A 12,260-nucleotide genomic window follows, 5' to 3' on the forward strand; every position below is an offset into this window, starting at 1 on the left:
TGCAAAAACACAAGTTCTGAAGGTATCAGTTTAATTCCCCTATTTGACCTTTTATACAATTTTAAATGGTTTCCATATGGTCATGTATATTTATGGACAATACCTAAAATGCTAGAATTACTTTTGTTTGTTACCTTGAATCATTTACAAGCACAAATTTGACTATAATAAACTTTTACAGTTGTTTCTACACACTTGCCTTCATGGCCAAATTTATGAAGTGAATAATTCATTGAATAATCACACAAAGTTGAATTGGATGGAATAAAAATATTTTTTTATTGTTAGCATTGAACATGGCAGACATATGCTTTAATTATAGAGCAAGTGGAGAACACATAATGACAATGCTAAAAGATTGTGTTAAAAGAAATGGTAGACTGGTTTTTATGTAGACCTATATAATTTGTGATCAATTCAAAACAGAGTTAAAACATTGAAGCAACTGTAAAGTACAGCATAACTCAAGACTAAACAAAATAAAACTTCCCCAATAGAATCACAAAGCTGTTAGTCATACATGCATGCAAAACTGAACTGGGATCCTATTGTTGCTACAGCCCGCTGTCTGAGAATGAGCTGTACAAACAACACCAGCCAGTGAGGACATCAGTTATTCTCCATGGTTCTCACTCTAACTGAGTTACAGCTGAATGGTATGTAGAAACTGACATAGGAGTCCTTTCATAACTTGCATTCCTCATGGGAGAGGATACTTGGGGGGAGGGGAACAAAATGGAGGGTTTGGTCTAAGTTTTCTAGCCTGACAAAAAAGCTGAAAGAAATGCTCAAACAAAAAAGCAACTGTGTTCTGTTTAGGGCTGAAACATTTTGATGGCACCACACCAAACGATTACAATATGATCAGTACATTTTCAAAATAGACAATGCTTGGACAAGTGAAATTAAATTTATTTTATAACCAAGTGCCACAATGTGCAGTTCATGCCTTTCAAATGTAAGATTATTGGGATTTGATTTGAAGAAATATGTTGATTTTTCATTCATTTCATAGTTTTGTGAGCTTTTGTGCTGATTTTGTCGAGGCTGTTTGTGTGTTAAGCAGGGCTTTCACCAAAAATTGCCTACTTTATTGGTAGCTGAATAAAAGCTATATCATCAAAAACGTTGGGTAACTGATATAGATCTTATCTGGACCTCAAAAAGAAAAAAAATTTGATGGAAAAAAAAGTAGTTTGACTTATTATCCACAGTTGTTCTATTTTGAATCTGCATAATGGAATTAACTTTGGTCTAATATGTAACCACATTTACAAATGTTGGATAGGGTCTCTGTTTTTTATATTTCAACTTGCTGCACAAAATTTAGCTGTGTAAATGCCCTTGAAACCAGGAAGACATCTAATAATTTTGTCTAAAAGCAGGCTTTGGACAAAGTCTGATTAGTATTCTTCTTCATCATTATCGTCATCTACGTTGTCAGCACCCACCTCTTCGTAATCCTTCTCCAAAGCAGCCAAATCTTCTCTGGCCTCTGAGAACTCTCCCTCCTCCATTCCCTCTCCAACATACCAGTGGACAAAGGCTCTCTTGGCATACATGAGATCAAACTTGTGGTCAAGCCTGGCCCAGGCCTCAGCGATGGCAGTGGTGTTGCTCAGCATACACACAGCTCTTTGCACCTTAGCAAGGTCTCCTCCAGGAACTACAGTTGGAGGCTGGTAGTTGATCCCCACCTTGAAACCTGTGGGACACCAGTCCACAAACTGGATGGTACGTTTGGTCTTGATGGCAGCAATGGCCGAGTTGACGTCTTTGGGAACAACATCGCCACGATACAGCAGACAGCAGGCCATGTATTTGCCATGACGTGGGTCACATTTCACCATCTGATTAGCTGGCTCAAAGCAGGTGTTAGTGATGTCAGCCACAGATAGTTGCTCATGGTAGGCTTTCTCAGAAGAGATCACTGGGGCGTAGGTGGCCAGAGGGAAATGGATACGAGGATAAGGCACCAAGTTGGTCTGGAACTCTGTCAGGTCAACATTCAGCGCTCCATCAAAGCGGAGAGATGCTGTGATTGAAGACACAATTTGACTAATGAGCCTGTTCAGGTTGCTATAGGTTGGTCTCTCAATGTCAAGATTTCTGCGGCAGATATCATAGATGGCCTCATTGTCCACCATGAAAGCACAGTCGGAGTGCTCCAGGGTGGTGTGGGTGGTTAGAATGGAGTTGTAAGGCTCCACTACTGCTGTAGAAACCTGGGGTGCCGGATAGATGGCAAACTCAAGCTTTGACTTTTTCCCATAATCAACAGACAGCCTCTCCATTAGCAGGGAGGTAAAACCAGAGCCGGTACCACCACCAAAGGAGTGGAAGATGAGGAAACCTTGCAGACCAGTGCACCGATCAGCCTGAAAATCACATATTCATATACAGTACGTTAAAATAACCAAATAGTAATATGCTTGCACATTACAAACTTGTGACTTTAGACCTCGTAGACTCACCAGTTTACGTGTTCTGTCCAAAACAATATCTATGATCTCTTTGCCAATGGTGTAGTGACCACGGGCGTAGTTGTTGGCAGCATCTTCCTTTCCTGTAATCATCTGCTCAGGGTGGAACAGCTGACGGTAGGTTCCTGTGCGCACTTCATCTGTAAATGAGCAATAAATTAACAAAACAAATAGACAAAAAAAAAATTATATATATATATATATATATATATATATATATATATATATATATATATATATATATATATATATATATATATATATATATATATATATCCTGACACATATACTTAGTATTAAAACTTAACATTAAAGTACTCTAGCATCACACTAAATGATGGCACAAGGAAACTTACAACATTTAAGGCAGGTAATTAATCATTTGTGCAAAATACAAAACACTCTCAAATTCTCAAATGCCCATATATATCTTTCAAATACGTACAAAATATCTTTCACTTACCAATGACAGTGGGCTCAAGGTCGACAAAGATGGCCCTGGGAACGTGTTTTCCTGCTCCTGTCTCACTAAAGAAGGTATTGAAGGAATCATCCCCTCCAGTGGTCCTGTCATTTGGTATTTGTCCATCTGGCTGGATCCCATGTTCCAGACAGTACAGCTCCCAGCATGCATTACCAATCTGAGCCCCAGCTTGGCCCACATGAATGGAGATGCACTCACGCTGCAAATACAACAATAAATGTAACTTTACTGAAGCATACTGCTTTCTATAGAGTTAGACATAATTACAAAAAATCAACCTAAATATAAAAGAGAAACTTTGTATGTCCAACTAACAAACTCACGTCTTACCATATTTTTTGTCTCTCGCCTGACGTTCAGGTATCAGAAAGAGGATAATGTTGGAAACGCCTGTAGTACGCTGCTTTTATATACAGCATGTACAGCTATAATATACAGCGATTCAACCTGAGATGAAATCAGAGAGCTTTACTTGTGAAACCAGGATAAGATCGCCCCGTTTACAAACACACACACAATGCTAAAGGAGGTCACCACCCTGCTCATTATGTGTGGTGTTTTGTTCCTGTGTGTGTGCACCTCAAATTTCAGAAGGCAGAAGGAAAACCACAGATTCAGAGGTTGGGAAGTTAAATCCTGCAAACAAAAAGTCTGTTGGCTCTGAAGTTTTGTTTTTGTATTGTATTATATTGAATCAAACAGAATGGAGAAAATGTCTTTGTCAAAGAGCAGCAATATAGGTCCTCAACATTATTGTTTTTAATGTTTTAATTTTCCAATAAGAGCAACTTGAATAATGTGAACCTAAGCATTTGATCAACAAGATGACTAATATTTAAGATAAGTATCCTAAATCTTTACTATAGTTTGAAGTGGTACTGCAAGTGTGAAACCTATCCAAACATTTTCTGACTTTTAAGATTCCTAAAGTGGAATAAAATGCATGCGAAATGCCTCATGGGACCCTAGGTTGTATAAAGTAGAAAAGACAATAATGACCTCTTATGTTGTGTCAAAAACTAAATTCAACAACATAAAATAAAGAGGTCCAAGAACACCTAAAGTTTTACTTTGATTAATTTAAATTCCTTATGTTATGTGTTTCTTATTCGGCTTTAGCTAAAACCTAAACTTAGTAAACTGCCATGGTCTTGAAGGCAGGTTTTTAAAACAAGTCAAACTACTTTCAAGATCAGGATGCATCCTCATTACTGGTACTTTAAAGTACATGTGGCTGTTGACTCTGCAAGAGCTTTTGTGTCTGATAAATCACTGAAAGTGTCTCCGGTTAGTAAAAAGCTCAAGCCCTTGTGAATGAGCACTGAAAAAATAGCTGAATGTTTTGAAGTCTTCTGGTGATAAAGATAAGGGGGCAACGGTTAAAGTGATGCTTCATTGTCAGGCATCTCTTTTTCTTCTTCTGATGTTTACTGACACATGTCGTATTAAAGCATGAAATTATGAAGGAATCTGTATGTGTTCTGTATGTGCAAACAGTATGCAAAGTTATGTCATTTGAATCTACATTTTAACAGAACACTCTAATAAAACCCCCACAAAATAGTAATAAAAAAAGAACAAAACACACAAACACACAACCTACTTTTTCTGTCTACCATATTTATTCCCCCCAATAGCCTCCTAGAGGTGTTGGTTCAGTCATAAATCTCTAATCGACTTCCACTGTGTGAAGTCTGTCAGAAATAGAAGCTTTGAAGTTGTCTAATCACGCCTCCTACAGCCTTTAGTTCATGGACTGTAAAGCTTTCGTTGCAGTAGTGAATGCACTGTTTGCTTAACAATTTCATGTACAAGACATTCTGCTTAGGTAAACAGGAGCTACTGCCAGCCATTTCCTTCTTACAATGGCCAAAGTTCTCATAGATAATGTTCCTCCTTTCTGTTCCTTACAGTGAACACAAGAATAAAGGAAAGTTCCAGAAATTTCCGCAGGTGTTTAGGTGTTCATCTTTACATAACTTGTCATGTAGGAAGAAGATTTGATTGACTCTTTCACTCTTGCTGTTTAATTTTTCTTTATAAAAGTTTCTTTAAGCCTGTTGGGGAAATATATTTTGGTTGTTAAATGTGTAGACAGTTGTCAAAAAACCCTAAAGGAAGTGGCAATGACCAGACTTACATAACATAATTGTAAAATTAACATAAATTAAATGCTATGCACTGGAACAAAAGCAGAACCAACACAAAGGGATTAAGCCGATAACATGCTGAACTGCTGTTAAGATTATGCATAGGACTCATGCAACACATTTCTGCTTATGTTATATTTGATATCCTTGCTGTTGTCTAATAGATATTAAGCTATTAAGGATGCTCCTGCTAGTAAAATTATAACCATATAAATTATTAATCAAATCATCAAGAACTTAAAAGACAAAGGATAAATTGCTTTAGCAACAAGTCAGTAACTTTTGGACACTGGCCTTTTGTAGCATCAAAGGAAAATCTGGCGCTCAACAAGAAATACCTGGATTAGACAGGAGGGACTTAAGATAAAGTAATTTTCTTCCTTCAAACCCCATTTTCAACTATTTGGGATGTCTAGGATTCTGTGTAGAAAAGAAATAGTGAATTCTTAAAATAAGGACTGTGTTATGCCAACATTGAAAAATATTGAGACTATTTGTGTGAGGTTGCTTCTTTTTGAAGGGAGTCAGCTCACTCATAGCTCTGCCTGAAAATGCTGCATTGACCAAAGAAAGAATGAGATTAAAATGCCCAGCGATCCAAGAACATTTTGATAATAAACAATATTTTCTCCAACATGACAGAACATGTCACAGTCATCATAACTGTGAAATACAAGTCTCCCAAGATTTTGATCTGCATTGAGAATATTTTGATCCTAAAATGTTTCTTCCAACAAGACTGAAATCTGTGAAAATTCTGTTTATTTTCTCCATCTCAAAACGTTTGACTGACTGTGGATTACGCATCAAACATCTGTTTACACAAATTTCGACCTCTAGTGCTCACAATTTCAAACTAAAAAATAGTTTTCAATACCAGTCTGAAAAGATTTGAGTAGGTCCTGCCCCTGCGCCTTATCCAATATGCCCCTGGCATGCATATCTGGCTCCTTGCGCTGCTAGTTACTGCAACTGCGACCCCTAGTGTTTAACAAGCCACACTGCAAATACGATTAAATATCAGTTGTTGCTTTTTATCTTTTTTAGAAGGTTAAATCTGATTTTGTTTTTCATTTACTTATTTATTTTTTTCCCAGCGGAATGAGTTTGGGTGAGGACTAAAATTTCTAGAAAACCGACTTCTACACAACCTCTGCGTGCTCGAAATGCACTTCCACGTCAACTTGACAGATGGGTGTGGCATGCATCTGAGCAGTTCGTGGCAGCTCTTGACTTCACCCACCTGGCAGAACTTACTGACCAGGACCACGTTGAAGGCCGCTGTGAGACGCTACGAAAGCAAAGCTCAGTCTGAAAAAGTCCTCCTACTATTTTAAAACCATGGTAAGTATAATCCTGTATGCCTGGTTCAGAGAAATTTTCACTCCAAAGTTTTGTTGGTATGGTATGATGTCTCTTAAGAATTTGGATAGATTGTGCTAAAAAGTCCTGATGTGCTTCCTAGTACGGCCTGCTGAAGCAGGACCCCTCTGTCAGAAATAGTGTCTGTCAGTAAATGGTGAGCTGGCTGTGAGAGCAGGTGCTGATGACTTGTCAATTTTGTGATTACCAGGTGATTGAAAAACATTAAAAAGACATCCAATATATACAAAGATGTCTATTTGCATTCCCGACACTATTTAGATGCATTTGTTTTATGTGAACCAAAATAAAATATGCTTGTTTCTATGAAGTAAAATTTTTTAAAACTGGGTATCATTGTAGAAGCAGTGTAGTTAGATAGTTAGGTGATAAGAACATGTTAGGTGACAAACCAGTTGCAACTAAGACAACGCAAATAACCCTGTAGAACAGGAAATACTTCTTCTGAATTAATTGGAATATGTTTCTCCAGCAGCTTTAAGAATTAAAATGAATACCATTTTGCAATTGTAGAAGAATGCATTCCTGTCTGTTTAAGTTGGCCTATCTAGCAGATAAACTTCAGTCATTTTATTGTTTTAAATTATTTTTTCACCATATTTTTTCCCTCTGTGTTCTGTTTGCACTGTGTAGTGTAAACACAGCTTGTTAGAGACAGAATTGCTGTAAAAGACAAATGACAAGTGTTTACTGAGTACACTGGAGCTGTATGTTTGCCCTGGCAAAAAAAAAAAAAAGATGCATAACATTTAGTTCCTTTGTTGTTGGTATAGTAATTTTTGATCATGTAAATGTTAAAACTGTAGAGTTGGATGGGAAAAATTCAATCCTCATTTTGACAAGTTGTGTTTAAGATGTTTCCCACCCAATTCCCATCTGATTACTGTTGATTATGATGGGCAAGTAAAACAAAAATTACACATTCAGCCTTATTTTGTAATAAATTCAAAACAGGGAACTTTACTTTGGACATTGTGTGTAGTTAGCAGCTGTTATCATCAGCACTTACTTTGTAGCCTATTGTAATTAATAGTGGTTATAGTTTTTATTTGTAATGTACAACATTGGTTAAGAAACTGTTAAGCAATAACACTTTTGCATCCAACTTAAAGGTTTCTTTACATCTTACAAGTATCACCTCAATAAACTCTAAGTTCTCCAAATACCACATGCTGACAATTTAGAGTCTTTTTACAATTGGGCCTTCAAGTTTATTGTGTTTTTGTGACATTAAAAAGCATTTGGTTGAAAAATACAGTTTATGTATTTCATTTGAAAATTCAAAGTCTGAAAACATTGGGAGAAGGTCCTCTGAAATCAGCATTCCAAATTAGAAAAATGTCAACCACATTTAACCACATAAATTATTTCCAATATGGCTACCATCAATTTAAAACCTATTGATAGAGGCAACAGGTACAGAAGGAGACAAATATATTGCTGCTTCTATTGTAAATAGTAGCTGGCGTGGTTACCAAACTCATCAGTTGACATATCCTGCTACTCCATCATTTCATCATCTGACTAAATCAGATGATGCAGCCAGTTGCAGCAGCATAGGTTAGGTGGAGGACCAATTGGAATTAAACTATATGGTTTAACTCTTTGTTGCTATACTGAGTTTTATTCAAATTTGTAATATATTTTGACAGAGACATTTTGTCTCAAATGTAGCAAGAATCAGGTTATTAACATGATTAAAATGACATAGCAGTGTTAATTTCCGCCGTAAGAGTTTAGGACTTAAGGTGTTTTGGTTATTTTCTCGTGCCACACATGCATTTTAGTCTCAAAAGTCTTATGTTGGGCATAAAGCTTATGTATAGAGTAATATGCTTCCAGCCTCAACACTTATTTTCTCAGAATGTGTCTCTGACAAATAAGTAGTCAGAGACACAAGGGAGGAGAGATGCAGAGATACACTCCAGAGTACACCCCATCTTATCAGTTCGGAAACCTATTGTCATGTTCAGTGACATGAAGGATGTGGTTCTGCCAGATATTGAATGTTGCTTTGCACGGTTTTGAAAACTAAACCGTATGTAGTTTCACGAAGAACTGAATTCCAAAGTCGGCTTGGCCGCACCTTACACATGCCGTTGAAGAACTGGATTGTGACTTATGCAGCCACACCTCCAAAAGGTCTACTTGTCATTAATAGGTTTACAGTTGTAGACAGTTTTGTTTTTTAAATCTATCTCTGCATTACTTACTCATACGTGTGGGGTGAGGTGTTTTTCTTATTTTAAACCCTCATAGTTTTGAGAAACATTTTGTGTGAATAGGATTTAAAATTTTATTTGACAACGACCAATGTTTAGAAGACTGGCAGTCTGTGTTTACAGCTAAGTGTGAGGTTAGTAGGAGTTAACAAAAATGCCTTTGCTAAACTGAAACCTCTGCCAAGTCATGCAGGAGGAAAAGATGAAGTACCTGTTCACCTTTAACTTTTAGTTTAGTTTAACATAACAACCACAAACAAACTGCAACAACTGCAACATGATTCGTTCAGATTTTATATGGTTCACCACCAGTAGTTCAGAACTGTGAAGTAGAAGGAAAAAATATGTGTGGTTTTAAAAATAGAAACGATAAACATACAATTACCCCTGAAAGTCATTTGTACATCTAGGGACTGATGTAGGGTCAAATGTTCTTTTTATTCAATGATGATTTATTACATGATGCTCCAAAACTTACAAAATTGTTTTATGTGAAAATATATCTATTTGAAAACAATGCATCTATTTACTTGCAACTTCACAATTATGCAAAAAAATTGTGAGTTATAGATACCTCATGTTGTATTGTAATTTTCTTTTCAAGAAAGAATCAATCATCTCCCACTGCCCACTGCCCACCATTTCTGCCCACTGCCCACCAGAAATTGTTGAAATTTAGAAAATATGAGTCTACATTGTAAAATTGCTAAATTATATTGAAGAAACACCAAGCAACTATACTAAGCTTTCAGGATCACCACTACCCACACTGACTGTCAACTGTCACCCACTATCTGGTCAGTAAGAAGGGAAAGTTGGGCAACATGTAAAAAAAATAGCAGTATAGTCCTGAAAAAGGTAGAACTCTGTTGAATGTGACAGAGTCCAATTCATCCATGTTCTGGGCAGTTTACATTAAATTGTTTGTAATTTATGGCACAATATTGAAATCTAGAGCCAAATAAGAATGCTAAAAGGTGCTTCTTTGGTTAGTAACACCACCCACAATAGTCAAGAACAGAGAATATGGTCAGACTTCCTATACCCATACAAGGCTCATCATAAATATATTCTTTTTTTTTTTCATTATGGACATTAAATAGGTAACGAGAGGCAAACTGGTTTAAATAATTTGAATGTTTCCAGGTCTGCCACATGACAAGTGTCCATTTAAATTATTTTGAATGCATGAATAGCAACTGCTAATATGTGGTGTAAGCTCAACCTCTGTATCAGCCAAAAAACAGGCACGAGTTCACACCCACTAGTAGCATCTACATGAAATCTAGGGACATCTGCAACATGATCATCTTGGTTTTGCTTCCACCCAGTGGCTGAAATGCATAATAACACTATTTCAAGCCTTTTGAAGTTGCTCATAATGTCTTTATTCTGTTGCAGCGTGAATGCATCTCTGTCCATGTGGGCCAGGCGGGTGTACAGATGGGGAACACCTGCTGGGAGCTCTACTGTCTGGAACATGGCATCCAGCCAGATGGCCAGATGGCAAGCAGTTCCCCCACAGGTCCTGAGGACTCCTTCACCACTTTCTTTAGTGAGACAGGTGCTGGGAAATGTGTCCCAAGGGCAATTTTTGTTGATCTGGAGCCCACTGTCATTGGTCAGTATGTTTTTTTTTTCATGTAGAAAGTACATTTTTGGAAGTTGTTTACTTCTTCTCTTGAGATACATAAATGTCAAATTGAACTACGAAATGTTTGAAAATTTAGCTATTTTTCACTGATGAGATTGATCTAACATTCACGCGTTTATTTTTCTAAATTATCAGATGAAGTGAGAACAGGAAAATACCGTCAACTCTTCCATCCTGAAAAGCTGATCTCTGGAAAAGAAGATGCTGCGAACAACTATGCCAGAGGTCATTACACTATTGGCAAAGAGATCATAGATATTGTTTTGGACAGAACACGTAAACTGGTGAGTCTACGAGGTCTAAGGTCACAAGTTTGTAATGTGCAAGCATATTACTATTTGGTTATTTTAACGTATATGAATATGTGATTTTCAGGCTGATCGGTGCACTGGTCTGCAAGGTTTCCTCATCTTCCACTCCTTTGGTGGTGGTACTGGCTCTGGTTTTACCTCCCTGCTAATGGAGAGGCTGTCTGTTGATTATGGGAAAAAGTCAAAGCTTGAGTTTGCCATCTACCCAGCACCCCAGGTTTCTACAGCAGTAGTGGAGCCTTACAACTCCATTCTAACCACCCACACCACCCTGGAGCACTCCGACTGTGCTTTCATGGTGGACAATGAGGCCATCTATGATATCTGCCGCAGGAACCTTAATATTGAACATCCCACCTATACCAATCTGAACCGCCTTATCAGCCAAATTGTGTCTTCAATCACAGCATCTCTCCGCTTTGACGGAGCCCTGAATGTTGACCTGACAGAGTTCCAGACCAACTTGGTGCCTTATCCCCGTATCCACTTCCCTCTGGCCACTTATGCTCCAGTGATCTCTTCTGAGAAAGCCTACCATGAGCAGCTGTCTGTGGCTGAGATCACAAATGCCTGTTTTGAACCAGATAATCAGATGGTGAAGTGTGACCCACGTCGTGGTAAATATATGGCCTGCTGTCTGCTCTATCGTGGTGATGTTGTACCCAAAGATGTAAATGTAGCCATTTCTAATATTAAGACCAAAAGCAGCATCCAGTTTGTGGACTGGTGTCCCACAGGTTTCAAGGTGGGGATCAACTACCAGCCTCCAACTGTGGTTCCTGGAGGAGACCTTGCTAAGGTGCAAAGAGCTGTGTGCATGCTAAGCAACACCACTGCCATCGCTGAGGCCTGGGCCAGGCTTAACCACAAGTTTGATCTCATGTATGCCAAAAGAGCCTTTGTCCACTGGTATGTTGGAGAGGGAATGGAGGAGGGAGAGTTCTCAGAGGCCAGAGAAGATATGGCTGCTTTGGAGAAGGATTATGAAGAGGTGGGCATTGACTCATTTGAAGAAGAGGAGGAAGGCGATGAATATTAAATAAAAAGCAAAATAATGTTATTTATTAAAGAATGGAACCCACTCCTTGCATATTTTCAAATATTTGTTTTGTATTAATCATCTTGACCTCTTTTTATTGTCCAGTGAAGTTCTGTTTTTTAGGGTTTGGCTGGGTTTTTATTTATATCAGAACATTAAAACATATTAATCTTATTTTTGACTTTGTTGTTGTTCAATAAATACTCATGCTGAAGAAAATAATGTGTTTGTGTTTGTACTATATACCCATAGTCTTGTGTCTTTAATGGCTTCCCTTTAAAGCCCAGTCACAATCCATATTCTGAAAAGGATTTCCCTCTTTTAGTCTTTAGCCATAAGCATTCAAGTTGAGCTTAGGTTTTGTGGCATAACAATTTGAGGAATAAAAATAAACAATCTGTATCTGTAAGCAATTTTACTTCATATCTTACATTAAGCAATAGCTAGGCATTTTGTCTAGCATTATTAAACTTCATTTATTAATTATTCTCAAGTTAAAAATAAGCTATAATATATCTTTTTAAATGACATGTT

The 12,260-nt window shown here is 37.5% G+C and overlaps 2 protein-coding genes across 2 annotated transcripts; one reads left to right on the forward strand and one right to left on the reverse strand.

Moving 5' to 3' along the window:
- Positions 1 to 255: 255 nt before the first annotated feature.
- Positions 256 to 3,389, reverse strand: LOC114147945 (tubulin alpha chain-like). The gene is made up of 4 exons (XM_028022766.1): positions 3,298 to 3,389; positions 2,947 to 3,166; positions 2,475 to 2,623; positions 256 to 2,378 (listed from the first exon to the last, which is right to left on the reverse strand). The coding sequence occupies exons 1-4, from the start codon at positions 3,298 to 3,300 to the stop codon at positions 1,404 to 1,406; spliced, it is 1,347 nt and encodes a 448-aa protein (XP_027878567.1). The 5' UTR covers positions 3,301 to 3,389; the 3' UTR covers positions 256 to 1,403.
- A 2,908-nt stretch (positions 3,390 to 6,297) lies between these two features.
- Positions 6,298 to 11,900, forward strand: LOC114147944 (tubulin alpha chain-like). The gene is made up of 4 exons (XM_028022765.1): positions 6,298 to 6,461; positions 10,124 to 10,343; positions 10,512 to 10,660; positions 10,752 to 11,900. The coding sequence occupies exons 1-4, from the start codon at positions 6,459 to 6,461 to the stop codon at positions 11,724 to 11,726; spliced, it is 1,347 nt and encodes a 448-aa protein (XP_027878566.1). The 5' UTR covers positions 6,298 to 6,458; the 3' UTR covers positions 11,727 to 11,900.
- The last annotated feature ends 360 nt before the right edge of the window (positions 11,901 to 12,260 follow it).

This window comes from Xiphophorus couchianus, chromosome 7, assembly GCF_001444195.1.
Source record: "Xiphophorus couchianus chromosome 7, X_couchianus-1.0, whole genome shotgun sequence".
Lineage (NCBI taxonomy): Eukaryota > Metazoa > Chordata > Actinopteri > Cyprinodontiformes > Poeciliidae > Xiphophorus > Xiphophorus couchianus.

What these genes read in the sequence shown, in the direction of transcription:
- LOC114147945 (XM_028022766.1), bottom strand. An exon ending in CCTTGAGCCCACTGTCATTG is followed by an intron (nt 2,624 to 2,946) that starts GTAAGTGAAAGA and finishes GCTCATTTACAG; the next exon opens with ATGAAGTGCGCACAGGAACC. An exon ending in TGGACAGAACACGTAAACTG is followed by an intron (nt 2,379 to 2,474) that starts GTGAGTCTACGA and finishes TGTGATTTTCAG; the next exon opens with GCTGATCGGTGCACTGGTCT.
- LOC114147944 (XM_028022765.1), top strand. An exon ending in TCTGGAGCCCACTGTCATTG is followed by an intron (nt 10,344 to 10,511) that starts GTCAGTATGTTT and finishes CTAAATTATCAG; the next exon opens with ATGAAGTGAGAACAGGAAAA. An exon ending in TGGACAGAACACGTAAACTG is followed by an intron (nt 10,661 to 10,751) that starts GTGAGTCTACGA and finishes TGTGATTTTCAG; the next exon opens with GCTGATCGGTGCACTGGTCT.